This window comes from Trematomus bernacchii, unplaced genomic scaffold (genome assembly GCF_902827165.1).
Source record: "Trematomus bernacchii unplaced genomic scaffold, fTreBer1.1, whole genome shotgun sequence".
In the NCBI taxonomy this organism is placed as follows: domain Eukaryota; kingdom Metazoa; phylum Chordata; class Actinopteri; order Perciformes; family Nototheniidae; genus Trematomus; species Trematomus bernacchii.
In genome coordinates this window covers 952,844-969,218 of record NW_022987689.1, presented here as the reverse complement: position 1 = coordinate 969,218, position 16,375 = coordinate 952,844, and the positions used below count along the sequence as shown (strand labels likewise).

Sequence of the window (16,375 nt, the reverse complement as noted above, 5' to 3'; positions counted from 1 at the left end):
TTCTGCTGCATTTTTTACTAGCAATGTGACACATACATAACTTTACTTACATACAGTGTGATATATCCAGAGCCCCTCTCCAATATCATAAGGTGCTAGCCCTGATCACTTGGCTTTAATGTCATAGAATCCCTAACATCTGCCAGCCTGTTGATTTGTGGTGCATTTCCGTTTATTTATTTTGACCAGATGAGCCCCTGGTATTTATAGCGGGAGTAAAAGCCCAGTGTGGGGTCAATCCCGGGCAAGGCTACGAAGACAAAATGCTCAAGCTGACCTGACATTCTTGTCCCCATTTTGCGGATTCTCCTGTCACCTAAATTGGCCCCCAATAAAAAAGTTGGGTGTGTCAGCAAGAGACTGAACTGAGCGTGAGAGCGAAAGTTTGATTTCAGGATAAAACCCCAGCCCTCTTTCCAGGAAATTAAGACTTCCACCTGACACGGTGTCAGTGTCTTGGCGTGCTGGGGGTCACGCGTGGCGGGCCGTGTGGCAGCGGGGAAATGCGGGGTCTTCCTCTTTGTTTCCCCCCCACAGCTCCGCAGGCCTCCAAGAGCATCTGTCACCACAGGGGGTCATCAGGGCCAAGATGAATGAGCCCCCGGTGGATTCCCCCCCCCCCCCTCCTTGGCAAATGGCACAGGACAGAGGAGGGCATAGGGGACTAGGGGGAGGGGCCTGTGTGTGTGTGTGTGTGTGTACGTGTTTGTTTGCACACAAGTGAGAGAGAGAGAGGGGGCGAGAGAGAGGGAGGGTTTTCTGCTTTTCTGAGGGCAAGAGTGGGATTCCCATTACTCTCTATAGCGTATCATGACGAAGGTGACTTGATACATACCAGAGAAGATTGAAACTCCATATGCTGCCTGGATATCAACAAATTCTTTCCACTGGGATTTATTGTCTAAAATGGACTACATCTGAGAGAAACACTGTCGTCACATTTGGAATTTACTGCTTTTGATTTGGATTTTTGAGGGTTCACCCACTGGTCGAGTAATCATGGAAGGTACAGGAGAAGCTTCTTTTTTTGAACTGCTTTGCTGTGTGTCACGTGTGACTGAGGTAGCATTAATGAGTTGGGCTTTTCACACCTAATTTAGTTCTTTTTCTTCATTTCTTACCCCATCCCCCTTTCTCTCATGTCTGATGAGCAGTGTCTTTTCACCACAGCTTTTCTAATGTTAACAGTGTGCTGAGCTCATTCCTGCATTTCAACTATTGGCATGGAATTAAAATGTTAATTTATTATAACAATGAGGTGTAAACAATTAAGATGTTTATCACATTTTAGTTAACATTTTACCCACATCCCTGTTTTTTCATGGCTTAGGTGAAAAGAGAATTAAGTCAGTATGTTGTATTTATTTAATTGTCCTGGATTCTTTACTTACATGTCGTCTTTTTAAATAGCACTTGTTAAACGAAAGACAAATGTCAAGTTTATCTTTATGGAAAGTATCTTCATCTTCCTACCTCTATTTCTCAGACATATTCATTTGAAGAGAAAAAATAAAGTAGAATAATAGCTTGACAGTAATTAAGAAATGTGGCTTTGACTTGAAGGATCTGCTGAGTCAGAATGTGATCCAACCAGATCAAGAGGGGAAGTCAATCCTGCTTTTCTCCCTCTTTTGTAAACACTGTAATGTAATTATGCAGTTTAGGAAGAAACAAAAGAAGCACTGTAGAGAAAGAAAGACAGGATTTAAAAGTAAAATCGGCTCAATTGGATAGACTAAGATATCAGAACATTTGTAAATGGTTAAATACCTTATGTTATTTAAGTCAGGATCACTTTACACAATACAAAATTGGGTCTTTCCACTCTTCACTAATTGCAAATAAACCTTTAGTTTAAGCTTTTCTAACTCAAAGGGGCTATGTACAGTAGGTTCACATCAGGTTTGATGAACGTCATTAATAATGTAAAATGATGGGTTGCCAGTTTTTAAAAGTTCCCTTTGTATAAAAAAGTTATTTAATGGACGTACGGTAATGGAATGATTAAAACTTAAATGACAACATATTCAAATTGGATCATTTTCAACTGCAGTGTATTATATTTGCTACAATTAAAGAAAACCCTGATACACATTGCACTGCATATTAGAAGTAGCTATATACTGGGTGTGCCTGCACATGCAGTTGCATTTGCATTACAAAAGAGTATTTTAGAAATGTGTGTGTCCAACCTTTGCCCTCAGTCCAGTCTGGCTGAAACTGACCCAGCGTGTTGGCCTTAACATTCCCTTAAATGTCATTACTGGAAAGATAGAACCTTAATAAGCACCTCGGGCTGGGCTCGTGTCGGTGTGTAGATTTACGGCTCCTTCGTCTTCATCTGAGGAGCCATCTGCGTCTCCTTCTGTGTCGTCTGCTCTTCACAACTAGATAAGCATCCAAATATTTCAAAGCTCTGCTCCCTGGGTAATTAGCAGAGTTTGAGATGTTGGTGGGAACACCCAGAACTTGTTCTGTGATACTTTAGCAAATATTTTAAATTTCTTATGACCAATGCTACATTTACTTCTGATTCAAACAAAAGTGTGAAAACGCATATCAGTTGCACAGAAGTTAAAGAAGCAGCTTTTAGTCATATTGACATTTGTAACTATTTACCTTGATTAGCTATATCACACTGGCTAATCATTCACATAATAAACTACATTGTGGTCAGTCAATGCAAGTTGGACCATCTTATACACGTGAAGGACTTGGACCCTGGACCAATATACAGTCAGAAATGATGACACGGTAGATTGTGACAGTCAGTGTTTTGAATGAAACTTTGCTTATGTTGTTTGCCTGAGTGGCTAAACAATACTTGTCAAAGGGTCAAAGTAGCTGGCAAATCCTTTCAGAGTGGAGTGACTGTGTGTAGTGAGTGCGGCTACAAACTAAGACACCCAATTGTGTTTTATGAAAATAGCCCTGGGGGCCGTGGTGTCACATAACGCCTTTTTTTGCCTCGTCGTGAGTACATATGTCATGGTTAGAGCTACTGTTGATGTTAGAGTGGACATAAGTGCACCAATTTATTTTGCGAATGGGCATGTTCCTCGGACCGTGGTGACCTGCACTTCCACACTTTCTGCAGCACGTTAATGGCATTTCTTGCAATGCTACATTATCTCAACACTGTACCTAATCTACAAAACCTCTTAAGGAGATTGTTTTCAGCAGTATGTCAGAAGCAGTACACAAATGTAATTTACATATTTGTTCAGAATAATTGGTAATTAGTGAGATATAATTCATTATCAGCCTTAATCTGTCTTTTGACATCATGTTTTGTGGGTGTCTTTTAAACAAATTAGTGTCATGCCGTCCTAAATAGGACGATGTTTTCAAAAATTCCATTAATGGGAAAATGCAATGGGAACAAGTTGGCTAATAATCTGTTTTTATTTTCAAATATTTGGAAAAATAAGTCTTAAAAACTGAATCAGACACTACACTACTTTAAAAGTTTGTCCTTGTTCCTGTTTGTTACGTTTTTAATAAATAAAGATTAACGCAATCCTACAATGTACACTAGCTACTATAGTAAATGTAATTCCAGTCTGCTGCAGCATATCTTTCAGGAGGTATAACATGTTTAATTTTTGTTTCGCTTTATCACAGTTATAATCTGAGCTAACTACAGATCTCCCTGCTTTCCCCCAGGTCTCGAATCACTGAGTGAAATATCTTTGCTGAAGGTTTCCGCTGAATGGTAGAGATCCAGCATGTAGCAGAGCTGAACAAGTCCCTTCACGCCTGGGAACAATCCAACAACGTAAGTGCCTTTTTAAATTTGTATTCACTGCTCATTTGTAAATGATGAATTTCAGAGTGTCTGTGAGCTCATTTTTTCTGTGTCCTGGTCTTCTCAAATCCACTGAGTGAAGATTACCTTACTCTGACCTGGGGTCACATTCATGCAATCTGTCGATGCCACCCAGGAGCTGAGGAATGGCCTTGACTGACCATCTGACTGCCCGAGAGGCCGTTTTAAACTCAGCACTCAGTGACATGAAAACCACTTTTGAAGCCATTAGTCCTCTAACATAAAACTGCTTCTCCACAGTAGACTACACTCATTATGTTTGGCCATCAATCAAGTAAACTGCAACCGCTGACTCACCTGAAATACCTCCCTGTCACTACAACTGACCTCAGCCACCACCTGAGTCACACCCAAGAAACATTCGGTCAGGGACCTTTTGAACAGTCACGCTTTGTTTCAGGTTGTGCAGGTGATAAAAGGTCATTCTCTGTGTTCACCTCCGGCATGTGTGAGGTTAATGACAAATATGTCCGCTGAGGCTTGAGGGTCAGGCAGCCGAAGAGGACTCCGGAGCCTTCTTTGACTTCTCAATTGAAGAGGCAGCCGCTGCTTTAAAAACGCCTTCAGGCACTCACTCTACCCCCTCTGTCTTTGTCTCTCTGTGCAGACACCTTCCTCCATCAGTTAAGCAAGACATACTGTAGCTTCATTCTGTTAAGCTGCTTATCTCTTTTCCAGCACAGTCAGGCACTGTTAATCTTGTCCTTTGTCTGGGTTGGTCAGATTCCTCCCCAGGAAGGTAAACATGGGGTCTGGAACCTGTTCAGGCGTGGGCAAACGGAGACCTGGAGGAGAAAGGCAGCTCCAACTTGATTCCCAGCCCGCACAGTATTGACAAAACAAAAAGGTTCAGGGTTTCTGTGGGGCTAAAAGGCACTGTTTATCTGGTAGATATTGATCCACTGACTAACATTCACTCAGTGTGTGCTACTGATGAACAGAACAACTCGCATAGAGCATTCAACGCCAGAATAGAAAACTTAATATGTTATGGGGACTGTTGGTTGCATATTTGAAGACCATAGAGTCTTGGATGGATATTGTTTTTACTACTTTTTGACATTTTGTAGATTAACAACATGTTGATTACTTAATAATTAGTCAGTAATGAAACAATTGTTGCAGCCCCAACGGATTTTAAATAGTAGTTTTCATTAATTAAATGTTTTATCTACACATCTAGTGTCTATGTTTAGTGCAAAATTGCTTGAATGATCCTATTTGTATCAAGCCAAATTGCTGCAACTATATTTATAATCCAGCCTATGTGCACCTTTACCCCTAAAGAAATGTATACAGTTTTAAAAAGCTGCTCCATAGCAACATATGCATATAAATATCTACAATCTGGTTATTTTTGTTATGGAAATTGTTTTTCTTAAAAAGCCTAGTTATTTCTCATTACTCATTTCTAAGCTTAAGAATAGATCACTTTTAACTGACTTCTTTCAAAACGTTGTCATGTAAGTGCTTGAACAGCTGCACAGGATCCTTTTGAGGCCTGAATGAAGACTTTGAGCTTCCTCCAAACAGTTGAAATCTTTAACCTGGCCCTCCTCTTGGCTGCTCTTGTGAAAATGAACCACCACACAGCTCTATGGCAGTCAAATGAAGTCCAAGGACAGAAAAGGGAGGCACTTCAAGTCAAACTCATGTGTCAGGAAAGCAGCCAAAACTCCCTTTTTCGCTTTTTCAACTTACAGTTTCAACGCTCTTGACGACTTGCTAGGTATAAAAACAGACATAGTGAAATGTTTTGACAACCGGAAAATGAGAGTTGGAGGAGTAAGTAGGTCCCATTTGCAATGATTGGGCACCTTTGTTCAGTGCTGCTTTTTTACCCGACATTTAAGTGCTTTCTGGATCTCTTTCTTCCCCCGCTCTCTCTCTTTCTTGTGCTCTCTGATTTGAGACTGCATGCTCAGCCCTCTGTCCAGCTGCCACCTGCCACCAGAGCTGCAGCCAACCTGGGGTCCACAGCCGACCCCGGCAGATGTCCCTGAGTGGACACTGGGGTGGAGGGGGCACAGGGGCAGAGCAGGCAAGGTGACACAACAGACAGAAGGAGAAAGAGCCACACAAAAAAAAAAGAGCAAAAAAACATTGGCCTTGGACATTTTCTTTGGGCTGACATAGAGAAACTGTGTGTGTGTGTGTGTGTGTGTGTGTGTGTGTATGTGTGTGTGATTGCAAGTACATATATGTTTTGTAAAGAGCATGTGCATGTTATTCAATTTTCTGGCACATCTGTGGCTGCAACTAAAGCATATTTTCACCATTTTGTTGATAGACCAATCAATAGTTTGGTATTTCCAATTTTAGAATGAGAGTTTCAAGAAGGATACAGCTGTGTTCATTTGTAGGAGACACGTGCTGCTGGTTGGCCATCTGCAGAGCTTTCTATTCTTCTGAAAGGAGCTAATCAATGAATGGAGATAAGCAGCACCATGACTGTGCGTCTTTGCTCATCATGCTTGGTCTCTTTGCTCTCACAGATAATGGGGAATTCGTACGCCGGGCAGCTGAAGTCCGCTCGATTTGAAGAGGCTCTCCACAACTCTATCGAGGCGTCGCTGCGTTCCAGCAGTGGAGACCCACAGCCCATCTTCACAAAGCTCTACCTGGAGCCGGAGCAGTATCCTGGTAACATGGAAGGTAGGAAATGCACAAGTCTGCCCGGTTATCAATATTGAGTTTTCTTGACATTCACCTTTGGTTAAAATATAAAATATGACACATTCATTGTGAAAGTGTTACATTTTCCCTAAAAGGACTGACATGTTATCAATATTGACTTATTGAGTCAAAGCTGTGGTCATATTGTTGGTTACGAACAAAAATATGTCAGTTGGTTCTTATTTGAAGGAGACTTTCTTAGTTAGTTAGTTAGTTAGTTAAACTCACATAAAAATGCATACATGTATTATTAGAACTTAATGTTTTATGTAGGTTCAATTTAATGCGTTACTTTAAACAAAATGTCTAACTTTTGCCTGTTGAGGTTAACTGCTGTGCATTGACTAAAACGACTCTTTATGTTACTGTTCTTTAAATCGCTATAATTTCCTATGACGAGTATTCAATCACAATTTCAATTCCTTCTCGTAAATCTATTAGAATTTTTTTAGTAATTGAAAATCCAGTGTTACCTGTACTTTTAATCCAGGCCTGGTGAAAATAATCACATTTAAAATGTCCATCAGACATGAAGTCAAAAGCAGACCTCCATGGTGTGGAGCCAGGCCACGAGCTTGTGAACAGAAACCCTTCCAACGATCCGGAAGAGATGGAGGACGATGATGACTCAGACAGCAACAGCCCCCCCCTCCCCTACCTTCAGGCCGCTGCGCCCGACGGCTGCTGCACACTGGACGGTAACTTTAAAGGCCTTAATGTAGACCATAAACACTTAACAGGTTTAGTTTGAATCACAAAAACATTACATATATATATACAGTATAGCGGGTGTCTTTGTTTTCCTCCCTTACAGTATAAACTATCCAATCCAACCTAAAATCTCTCTTTATTCACTTCAAATGTCACATCTGTCTCATCCCTCCTCTTCAGGTTTCTGCCAGGCCGGCAAGGACCTCCGCCTGGTCTCCATAGCAACCGAGCCCATTGACATCCCAGGGGGCTTCGAGCTGGTCGGCGCCCGGTCCCCCGGTGTGCCCGAGCACATCCTGGTGTGTGCCGTGGACCGCCGCTTTTTACCTGATGATAATGGGAAAAATGCACTTTTAGGTCAGTCTGTTCTCCCAGTCAGATATCAGCGTCATTTCAACTTCCTGGTAGAAGGATGTCAAACAGACAGAACTGTAAAATAATGCAATATTCCATTTTGTGTTCCTCCAGGTTTTTCAGGAAACTGTGTGGGCTGTGGAGAAAAGGGTTTCAGATACTTCACTGAGTTTTCAAACCACATCAACCTGAAGTTATCCACTCAGCCAAAGAAGCAGAAACACTTAAAAAACTACCTGGTGAAAAATGCTCAGGGTGCTCTGTGCAAAGGACCCCTCATCTGCTGGAAAGGTATAAATCCGACCTTTTCAAACACATTTTTTATTTCGAAATGATATGCTGTTAAGAACTGTTTGCTACAGTTTTTGTGATTTCTCTCTCCTCAGACAGTAAATCCCGTCAGTTCTCGAACAGTGCGTCGACGTCCAAACCCAGCTTGTCCACCTCTCTCAGCAGCAAAGAAAACGGAGGCACCAGTGGACACAGCTGCTCTCCCTTCTCCCTGTCAGGTGAGACTGCACAAAGCACAGATAACGTAACGCATTTTAAGATTTAGTGATCCCCTTTAGGGCCAACATCGATTCATTTACCTGCTTGGTGATTAAACAAACAGTTATCCAGTATTTATCTAAATCCTTCCTAAAGGTATGTTTAATGTATTGCCTCCATTCTCCCTAAAATGACAATCTGAGTTATTTTGTTGTTTGGTTTATGTTGTTGCCATAGAGACAGATGGTAGTGGCTAAGCCCTGAAATGTATTAGGGATGAGCAAAGTCTGCACCGGTTGTTTATCAGTGAGTGAAGAGGAGACTCTCTTGGTTTCATCAGTGCTGTTTTGTTGTGACGCTTTGGTGTATTTTCCTTTGTCCTACTGACATTTATTCAATAGTAAATAAACCTACTTTATTATTATTATATTATATTATTATCAGTGTTGATGTCAGTTGCCCATTTTGTTTATACTAGTTTTAGGGCAAAGAGGGAATTGAATACATCCGGGAAGCCTTTACACAACACTTTTTAATATTGCCATTGTTTATGAAATGAGGTCATATCGACATGTTAAAATAATTTCAGGTTATCTGACCGCTAATTGTCCCATGAGAAAGATTCGGCCTGGCTTTAAGGTGATGTTTCTTCCCTGACCTCTCACAACAGGAGCTCCTGTTCCTTCTTTGATTACCAAAAGCTCCTGGGCTTTTGGTATTGATTTGTTCTGAACCTGGAAGCTGCCTGTCAACAGAGATCTCAAACACACATGTGTCAGAGAGCAGAGCAGTGGGGATTGTTGCTCACATAACCTTTGCCTGAAATCTCCTGACTGGGTCCCTAAGGTTCATCCTGTTCCCAAAGAGGTCGCTCAGTCTTAGCACAAGTCAAGAGGTTACGTGCACTTCGCCACCTCTCCCTAAACGTATTTTTATCCAGGAATGATTGATGAAAAGTAAAAAAAATTGTTTGTTTGTATTGTGCAGTGGACATTTGATACAGAAGAGACTCTTTGATTAAGAGCATGAAGATAAATGAATAGTCAGGGGAACGGAGGGAGTTGTTAAGTGTTACATGTATTTTAATGATAATTTATCATCTTGTTTTTATCTCCAGATTCTCCCCCAACCAGAACAACGCAAGTGCCCTTTTTCGGGAGTCAGGACCTCAGAGACTGCAGTTTCATCAAACCTCTGTCATCCACACCTGGAAACAAGACTCTACCAATAGGTGAAGCATTTTATTCTCAGTACACCTGTAATGTATTGTTATTTTACAAGCCACGTCAATGTAATTTGCTTTTACTGTGCTACATAGACAATACAAGAGACACACACAATAACATACACCACAAACATTTAAGCTCTCTCCCATTTTCCTAGTTGCATCCTGGATCTGACAGTGGCATTTGCAAGGATTTAGATGCTAATAAGCCTTTGCCTGTATGCGAGTGACACTTAGATGGCCTTAGATGGTACTTATGCTGGAAAACGTTGCTTAGCTACGTGGTTCAGCACAAGGCAGATGGACTCACCATAGCCCCAAGATTAACCTCTGCTATGGCTGGCTAAGACACACACAAAACATGTACACACACGCGATGCATGTGTGTGCACTTGTATTTACACACCAATCAATACTGAAGGGAGGAATGCTATAATGACTTTTTAAGGCTTTTCTATCCATTAGCTCCTTCACAAGGTTGTGATATTGACAAGCAAAGGCTACACACACCAATCAATGTTTCAGACCATAGCAAACACAGGGAATATGAGATTGCAAAACGGCCAATCGGGTTATTGGCAATAGATGTTCATACATAGGAAATCCATAAGCCACTGTTAGTACTGACACATTCTGATGTATTGCTCAGCAGATAGCTACAGCTGCGAACATATTTGTTATATTATTATCTCAGCAACAATTGCCATCTCAGTTTTTATGGATGTTCATTGTGCCCAGAGAATGAATCATATTTAGTTGGTTGTTAACTGACCCAAATGATCAGATTTAACTGTACTTTGTGTTTTGTGCTAATTAGCAATTGTTTACCATGCTCACACTCTTAGTGGAAGCATTGTTATACCTCACAATCAACATGAAATAATTAGCTAGTAGCTACATCTAGTACAAATGGAGATTGTTGTACGTAAATACATTTAAAAAAACGACACTATTAATATTGTCAGTGTATGTCACTGTCACTGTTTTAGCCTGCTGGTGTTAGCATTTAGCTCAAAACACTGCTGTGCCTTTACACAGCCTCACACAGACACTGCCTTGACAGACTTTTCTTGTTTCAACAATCATTAAATAAGTATCTTTAGTATCAGTGTGTAATCAACTGCATGTGTGTATGACTTTAGTTCCCACAGCTCTGAGGGTGAACGTGCCGATAAATGGCCTGGGCGTTGATGGGCGACCTCCCTTACTGAGCCCCTCACAGGTCTCTTTAGGGCCTCAGAGTCAGGGGTATCGCACTGCTGACCTAGGAGACAGTCCTGGTAAGTACTTCCTTTTGAAGAGGAAATAACGTCACATATTTTACAATCAATAGGCTGCACAGTGGAATGTATTTCACTTGCCTTATCTTTAATGTTTTACATGTGCTTTCACCTCACAACCTGAGTCAGTTCATAATGCTGTAGGATAGTAGTCTGTGGATAGTAGACAGGGCAACTACCAGAGGGGCCGATACAGGCGCAGCAAGTTCAGGCAGGAATTCTTCTTCCTTAACCCTAACCCTTCTTCAGACCCACCCACTACTGAAATTGTTTGTCTATTGAAGTAAAAGAGAGCACCTTTACTTAACCTTTAAGCATGAACTGAATAGATGGTTTCAAGTAGACCAAACCTGCAATCATAGGTAATCAAACTACTTAATCTCTGTCACTGCCATTACCTCCTCTTATTGTTTTTACATACCTGCAGCTATTGTAATGTATTTATGTATTCCATTGCATCATATTGTTTTGTGATGTATTGTGTTGCACTGTAGGGCTTGTTTTGATCATATTAGGTCACAAATGTTCCATAAGAAGAAATGTACTTAGTAGCTTACTGCTGTCCCTTTTAAATAAAATGTTTTTTTAGAAGCCAGTTTGTTATACATTTACAATCATTTTTGTTTTCTGTTTTGACGTTGTTCTTTGTGTCTTTTTTGGATGTTCAGTATCCACTGCCATGCACTCTGGTCCTCTAAAGAAGCGCCACCGGAGCTGGCATCCCAACTCGTTGGTACCCATCCCACCGACAGCCGTCCCTGTGACCCCCATCCGACCCATAGTTTGTTCTCCAGGTCAGTCCCTGAACCAATCAGCACAACTCTCTGGTGTGTAATATATTATTTGTGAGTCACTGTCAGATGGGTTGTGTAAATTGTCCCTTTTCTGCCATGTGTATTCTTTTTAGCTCATTTCCTGTGTGTGCAGAAGTGTGTTTTTTATGCCCTTAAGAGCACACACTCTGTTATTTTTAAGCCCGCTCTCCTCTCCCTCTGTGTTTTGGATGATTGTGCAGCCTCCCTGACGTTCTCTGGTTGTCAGGGATGATTCATCCAGTATCTCCATGGAGATAGAGCTGGAGAGTTTAGTTCAGAAATTGTTTTTTTTAAAACATGCATGATTGAGGGAGATTGTGCAACATTGTGTGATTGTGGTTGTTATACAAGCATCATTCCAAATACATTTTCTACTCAGATGTTTTTACCTATATAGTATTTATATGATCACAGTACTACGGCCGTTAATATTCATGCCCTGTTTTTTCTGGATAATGTAAAAGACTAATATGTTAAAACTTAACCTACTGTTGATCAATCCTAGTATTGACATATAAGTTGTTTATTTCCTTTCCAGGCTCTGTGTTAGGGGTGTCCTCTCCTCTGCCACCAGTAGCAGGAGTCATTCAGCCCCAACCTGTCACCGTGGGAGAGACGGTCATCGTCCCCGACAACCTGCTCAACTCTTCAGGAATTCGCCCTGTCATCCTCATCGGTAGGAGTTTTGTTTTGGTTATTTGTTTGTATTAATGCTACAAATTACATATCATCCCGCTGAGCATAGCAGACCTTTTTTTTTCAATCTAACGTTTAGTTAGAGAAAAATGGGTTATAGCAAGCTCACCCTCCCTACATTCTGTAGAATAAAATTGAACTGCAAGCAGAAAATCATTATAGCCTCATTGTATTAAAAAACAAGTTGTAATGTATTTCTTATTTTGATTTGGTTCGAATTTTCTGCCAGAATGTCTACCCAGCTTCTCAAAGTTAGCCACCATGTGTTCTCTTATATATACATATTTATTGTATAAGTATATGTAAGTAAGTCAGCAGGAACAACATTCAGTTACTTGTTGATGTTCCATATTTCTAGCTGCTGCATTTTTTTCCTGTTTTGTCTAATAATACCCTTTCTTTTTCAGGGCACGGCACTTTACCTTATTTCTATGGAAATGTTGGGGACATAGTGGTCAGCCCCCTCCTGGTCAGCTGCTATAAGAGCAGCCAGCTGACAGCGAAGACCCTGGAGACGTTGGGCCTCAACAGCAGCCAGCTTCTCTGTGTGGAGACAATGATTCTGCTCACTTTACAGTATCTTGCACGTTTAGGTAAGCAGCAAATAAAATCCCATAAAAGCCTTGCCATCACTGGTATTTGTACTCACATGGTAGTGGGGTGGATGACCGGGAGGTGCTGGAGTCTTATTTAAACAGAAATATGGCTGGCAAAACCAATATCTAACTTTGTTGTAGATTAACAAAATCTATTCCAGGGTTTTCTCTTATCGTATTATTTATTTTTTTCCCAGGCTCGGTGCAGATTCCTCTCAGCGAGGAGTTGGAGCAGATCGTTTTGAAGGCCATGCTGTGCTGTCCCAGGGGTCCGGCCATATCCCCGTCCCAGCTGCCCTGGTTGGCTCGGCTGGAAGCCAGCGTCTCAGGAGGCAGCGTCCAAGTCGTAGTTACCCATAATTCCTTGGGAGAGGGCATTTCGGAGTCCCTTCGTTCTCTCACTGAGGGTATTCACCAGCAGAAGTGCCTGCCCAACTATGTAGTCATTATATGTGCCTCTAAAATCAGCGGCAACGAGTTCTGTGTGCTCGTTTTGGGTGAGTGGAAATCATTTAACTTTAACAGTATTACCTCAATCTCTGCAAAAATATTATTGTAACAATAATATGAATCAAATCTCGAATAATGTATTTGATACAGGAAAGTACCAAGCACGGGCCTTAGCTGAAGGCATGCTGACAACAAATGCATTTCTGAAGGAGATCAGCTACGAACTCATCACAGGGAAAGTCAGCATCTTGGCGTCTCACTTCAAAACCACGTCACTAGGTGAGCAGTGCATCCATACAACATGTGCTTATTGAAAACTGTTTTGTTGTCCAATGACGGCATATCAAAACATTTGAAAAACACTAAGTCTTCATTTAAAAGAAACAAAATTAATATAATGTTTCCCACAACATTCTATAATAAAGAGGAAAGAAAGTGTCTATTTGCCAATGCTATATCAATAATGATTATTAATGATATATTACATTGCATATATATTTGTTTAGGCAGCTACATATCTGACAACTTGATGTTTGCATGGATCTTTGGTATAGAGTATAAGCTCTAAAAAAAACATTTTGATTGTCACTGATTCATTTGTTCCCATTCGTATAATAACAAGCATTTCTATATCCATGTTTTCCAGTGACTGTGCTGCATATCAAAGAGAATATTCGTGTTCTAGCAGCTTGTATCCCTTGCTCTGTGTCTTTATGTGACTATGGTGACTGTTTTTTAGGAGACAATCTGGACAAGCAGCTGGTGCGATACCAGCGCCGACGGAAGGGACAGGTCATCCAGCCCTTCCAGGGCGATGTCAATGATCACATCCACTCGCAGGAGGCTGCCAGCATGTCACCGCCCTCAGACAGAGGTTAGACTGCTCTTCATACACTCACTGAACTGCTCAGCATTTGATTAGTACGCTTTTTTACAAGCCAAAAAAATAAACATAAATACAAATATACCTTAATTATATTATCCTATCAACATGGACTGATGGAATAAATGTTTTGGGACCATTTTGTAGTTTGGGTTGCATGAGTTCAGTTTTAAAGTACATTTCTTAGTGTCATGTGTTTTTCGAGCTTATAAATGTTCCTGAATAATACATGAACTATCTCCAATTCTAGATATGTTAGTAAAACATATTGTAAATACCCTATGTTTAGTATTCTCAAGCTCTGGATATCTTATTGGTGTGTCCCATTTCGCATATCTCCATTTACTCTCATCGTTATACTTGTATTGTGAACTGTTTATCAATCAAAAATAATCTGAAATTAATCAAATATTCATGGTTATTTTGCAGCCAAGCACCACATTATCACTGTAAATACATTACAATAAATTCATAGCAATGCTTCTCATTGAAAGCAATATTTTTCTTGAGGTCAGTCTTATTTTGCTGTGATTCAATTTGGTAACTAAACTAATATGTAACCTTTCCATCTCTTTGTCTTCCTGCAGCAGAGATGTTATGTAAGCTCTTCCAGATCTATCCCAAGCAGCTGAGCGTGGCGCGGAGCCTCCTCTCTCAGGTCTGCTCCATCGCCGACTCAGGAACCCAGAACCTCGACTTGGGCCGTTTTTGTAAAGTGGACTTCCTTGTTCTGGTTCCTCCATCTCACATCCTGGTACACCAGACGGCACAGCGCATCCGACAATCAGGTGTGTGTCAAACTGCAACATCATAAAAAAAGTTCAAGGAGGACAATTGGGCCACACAAACTCTAAACTCTTATTGCTAAAGACTTAATGTTTTAGCATTGTTAACGAGATTCTTCTTTAACACTCATTTCTTCACTTTTTTGCTCAGGAGTGCTTGTTGACTTGGGAGTTGAAGACGTCTGCTCAGCCTACCAGAAATCAGACAAATACGTGGTGCGTCTGGACGCTGATGTTCACGTTAAGATGGAAGCCTTCATGAAGAAAGTCAAGCAGAACCCCTACACCCTGTTCGTCCTCATTCACGACAACTCACACGTCGACCTCACAAGGTAACCACTGACACTAGTTTGCATTGTTGATAATCGAAATATGGCGGAAGACACCTGAGGCCTGTACTACGAAGCCGGATTTTCCTAACCTGGATATGTTTGAGTTAGCCGGTTGGCCCAATCCAAAACATACGCGCTCTCGCTAAACTGTACTACGACGCTGGTTATCAAGTGGATCGCTCAAGCCAGCCGTGTCCTATCTAGTTAGGTGCGCGGTCACATGAAAGGGGTGGTATTTGGAGCATTCGACCAATCACAAACATGGACAAGCATACTGACAGCGCAGCGTCATACTTCCTGAATGAAAAGTGAACTTTAATATTAGTCAAATATGAAGAAGTTAAACTTTAAACATCCATGACTTAAACACTTTATCCAGGATAAAAGCCACATAGCTGCACCTGCAAGCTGAATACAGCTGGTAAAAGAAAAAGTGTTTGAATGCGTACATTAACAGGTTTATGATATCACTGCCCCGTCCAAGACACGAGTGGATCTGACTTTAATTACATTTGACTCGAGTGTTTCATCAACTTAATGTGTTGCTTAAAAGAATACTTCTGCATACAGTATGTGACACTGTGAGTGTTGCACAGCCAGATACGGCTCAAGAAGCTGACTCAAATAAGGAAATATATGATACATTATGATGTGATATGATATGAATGATAATGGGACACATCGACGTCTGCACTCACAGTGCCGCGGACTGTACGTAATGTTACTCTGATCCGGTTACTTATGTCGTGGCAGATATTTAAGTAAGCTTTCTTAACGCTAATGTTATAATAGTCAGATTGCTCTGAAGATGGGAGGGGATATTCTATTAATTTTCACGTTCACACAGTCAGTTGATTTTTGCCGGCCGTCTTTCCTGCAACGACAGTTTTTCTGTATTTCCTCTATCCTGTAATATGACTTGATAGCTTTAAACTCCGCACACGGAGCTCTGATTGGTCAGCAGGCGGTGCTTTCACTGAGTTGATCTCTTAGCCTGCAACCTAACCTCCTCCCGAGGAGGTTAGCCGCTCAGCATAAGTTACCATGGAGATCTAGCCCGCTAAAAAGAGAACGAGCGTCGTAGGACCGGAAAGCCCGAGTTTTCCCTGAAGTCAGCCGGCTAAGCGAAAATCCGGCTTCGTAGTACAGGCCTCTGGTTTCAAAGGCCTTAGACATTTGCATAGGTAGAAACGTGCTGCAGCAAAGAAACAATATAAAAAAACAACAGACAAAATATACCTGCAGGATTCTTGC

The 16,375-nt window shown here is 41.1% G+C and overlaps 1 protein-coding gene across 3 annotated transcripts in view; it reads left to right on the top strand.

Moving 5' to 3' along the window:
• Positions 1-16,375, top strand: part of greb1l (GREB1 like retinoic acid receptor coactivator) — a 45,575-nt gene that overhangs the window by 16,073 nt on the left and 13,127 nt on the right. Inside the window, exons 1-17 of one of the 3 annotated variants that reach the window (XM_034137747.1) lie at positions 842-1,006; positions 3,667-3,778; positions 6,325-6,484; positions 7,033-7,203; positions 7,397-7,573; positions 7,685-7,861; positions 7,957-8,079; positions 9,177-9,290; positions 10,427-10,564; positions 11,233-11,358; positions 11,918-12,055; positions 12,483-12,668; positions 12,869-13,168; positions 13,272-13,400; positions 13,861-13,995; positions 14,592-14,792; positions 14,941-15,121. In XM_034137747.1, the coding sequence (XP_033993638.1) occupies positions 3,713-3,778; positions 6,325-6,484; positions 7,033-7,203; positions 7,397-7,573; positions 7,685-7,861; positions 7,957-8,079; positions 9,177-9,290; positions 10,427-10,564; positions 11,233-11,358; positions 11,918-12,055; positions 12,483-12,668; positions 12,869-13,168; positions 13,272-13,400; positions 13,861-13,995; positions 14,592-14,792; positions 14,941-15,121 (2,522 nt within the window). In that variant the 5' untranslated portion in view covers positions 842-1,006; positions 3,667-3,712. Of the gene's footprint in view, positions 1-841; positions 1,007-3,666; positions 3,779-6,324; positions 6,485-7,032; positions 7,204-7,396; positions 7,574-7,684; positions 7,862-7,956; positions 8,080-9,176; positions 9,291-10,426; positions 10,565-11,232; positions 11,359-11,917; positions 12,056-12,482; positions 12,669-12,868; positions 13,169-13,271; positions 13,401-13,860; positions 13,996-14,591; positions 14,793-14,940; positions 15,122-16,375 lie in introns of those variants that run through there. The other 2 variants (XM_034137746.1, XM_034137748.1) reach the window with 2 other exon arrangements.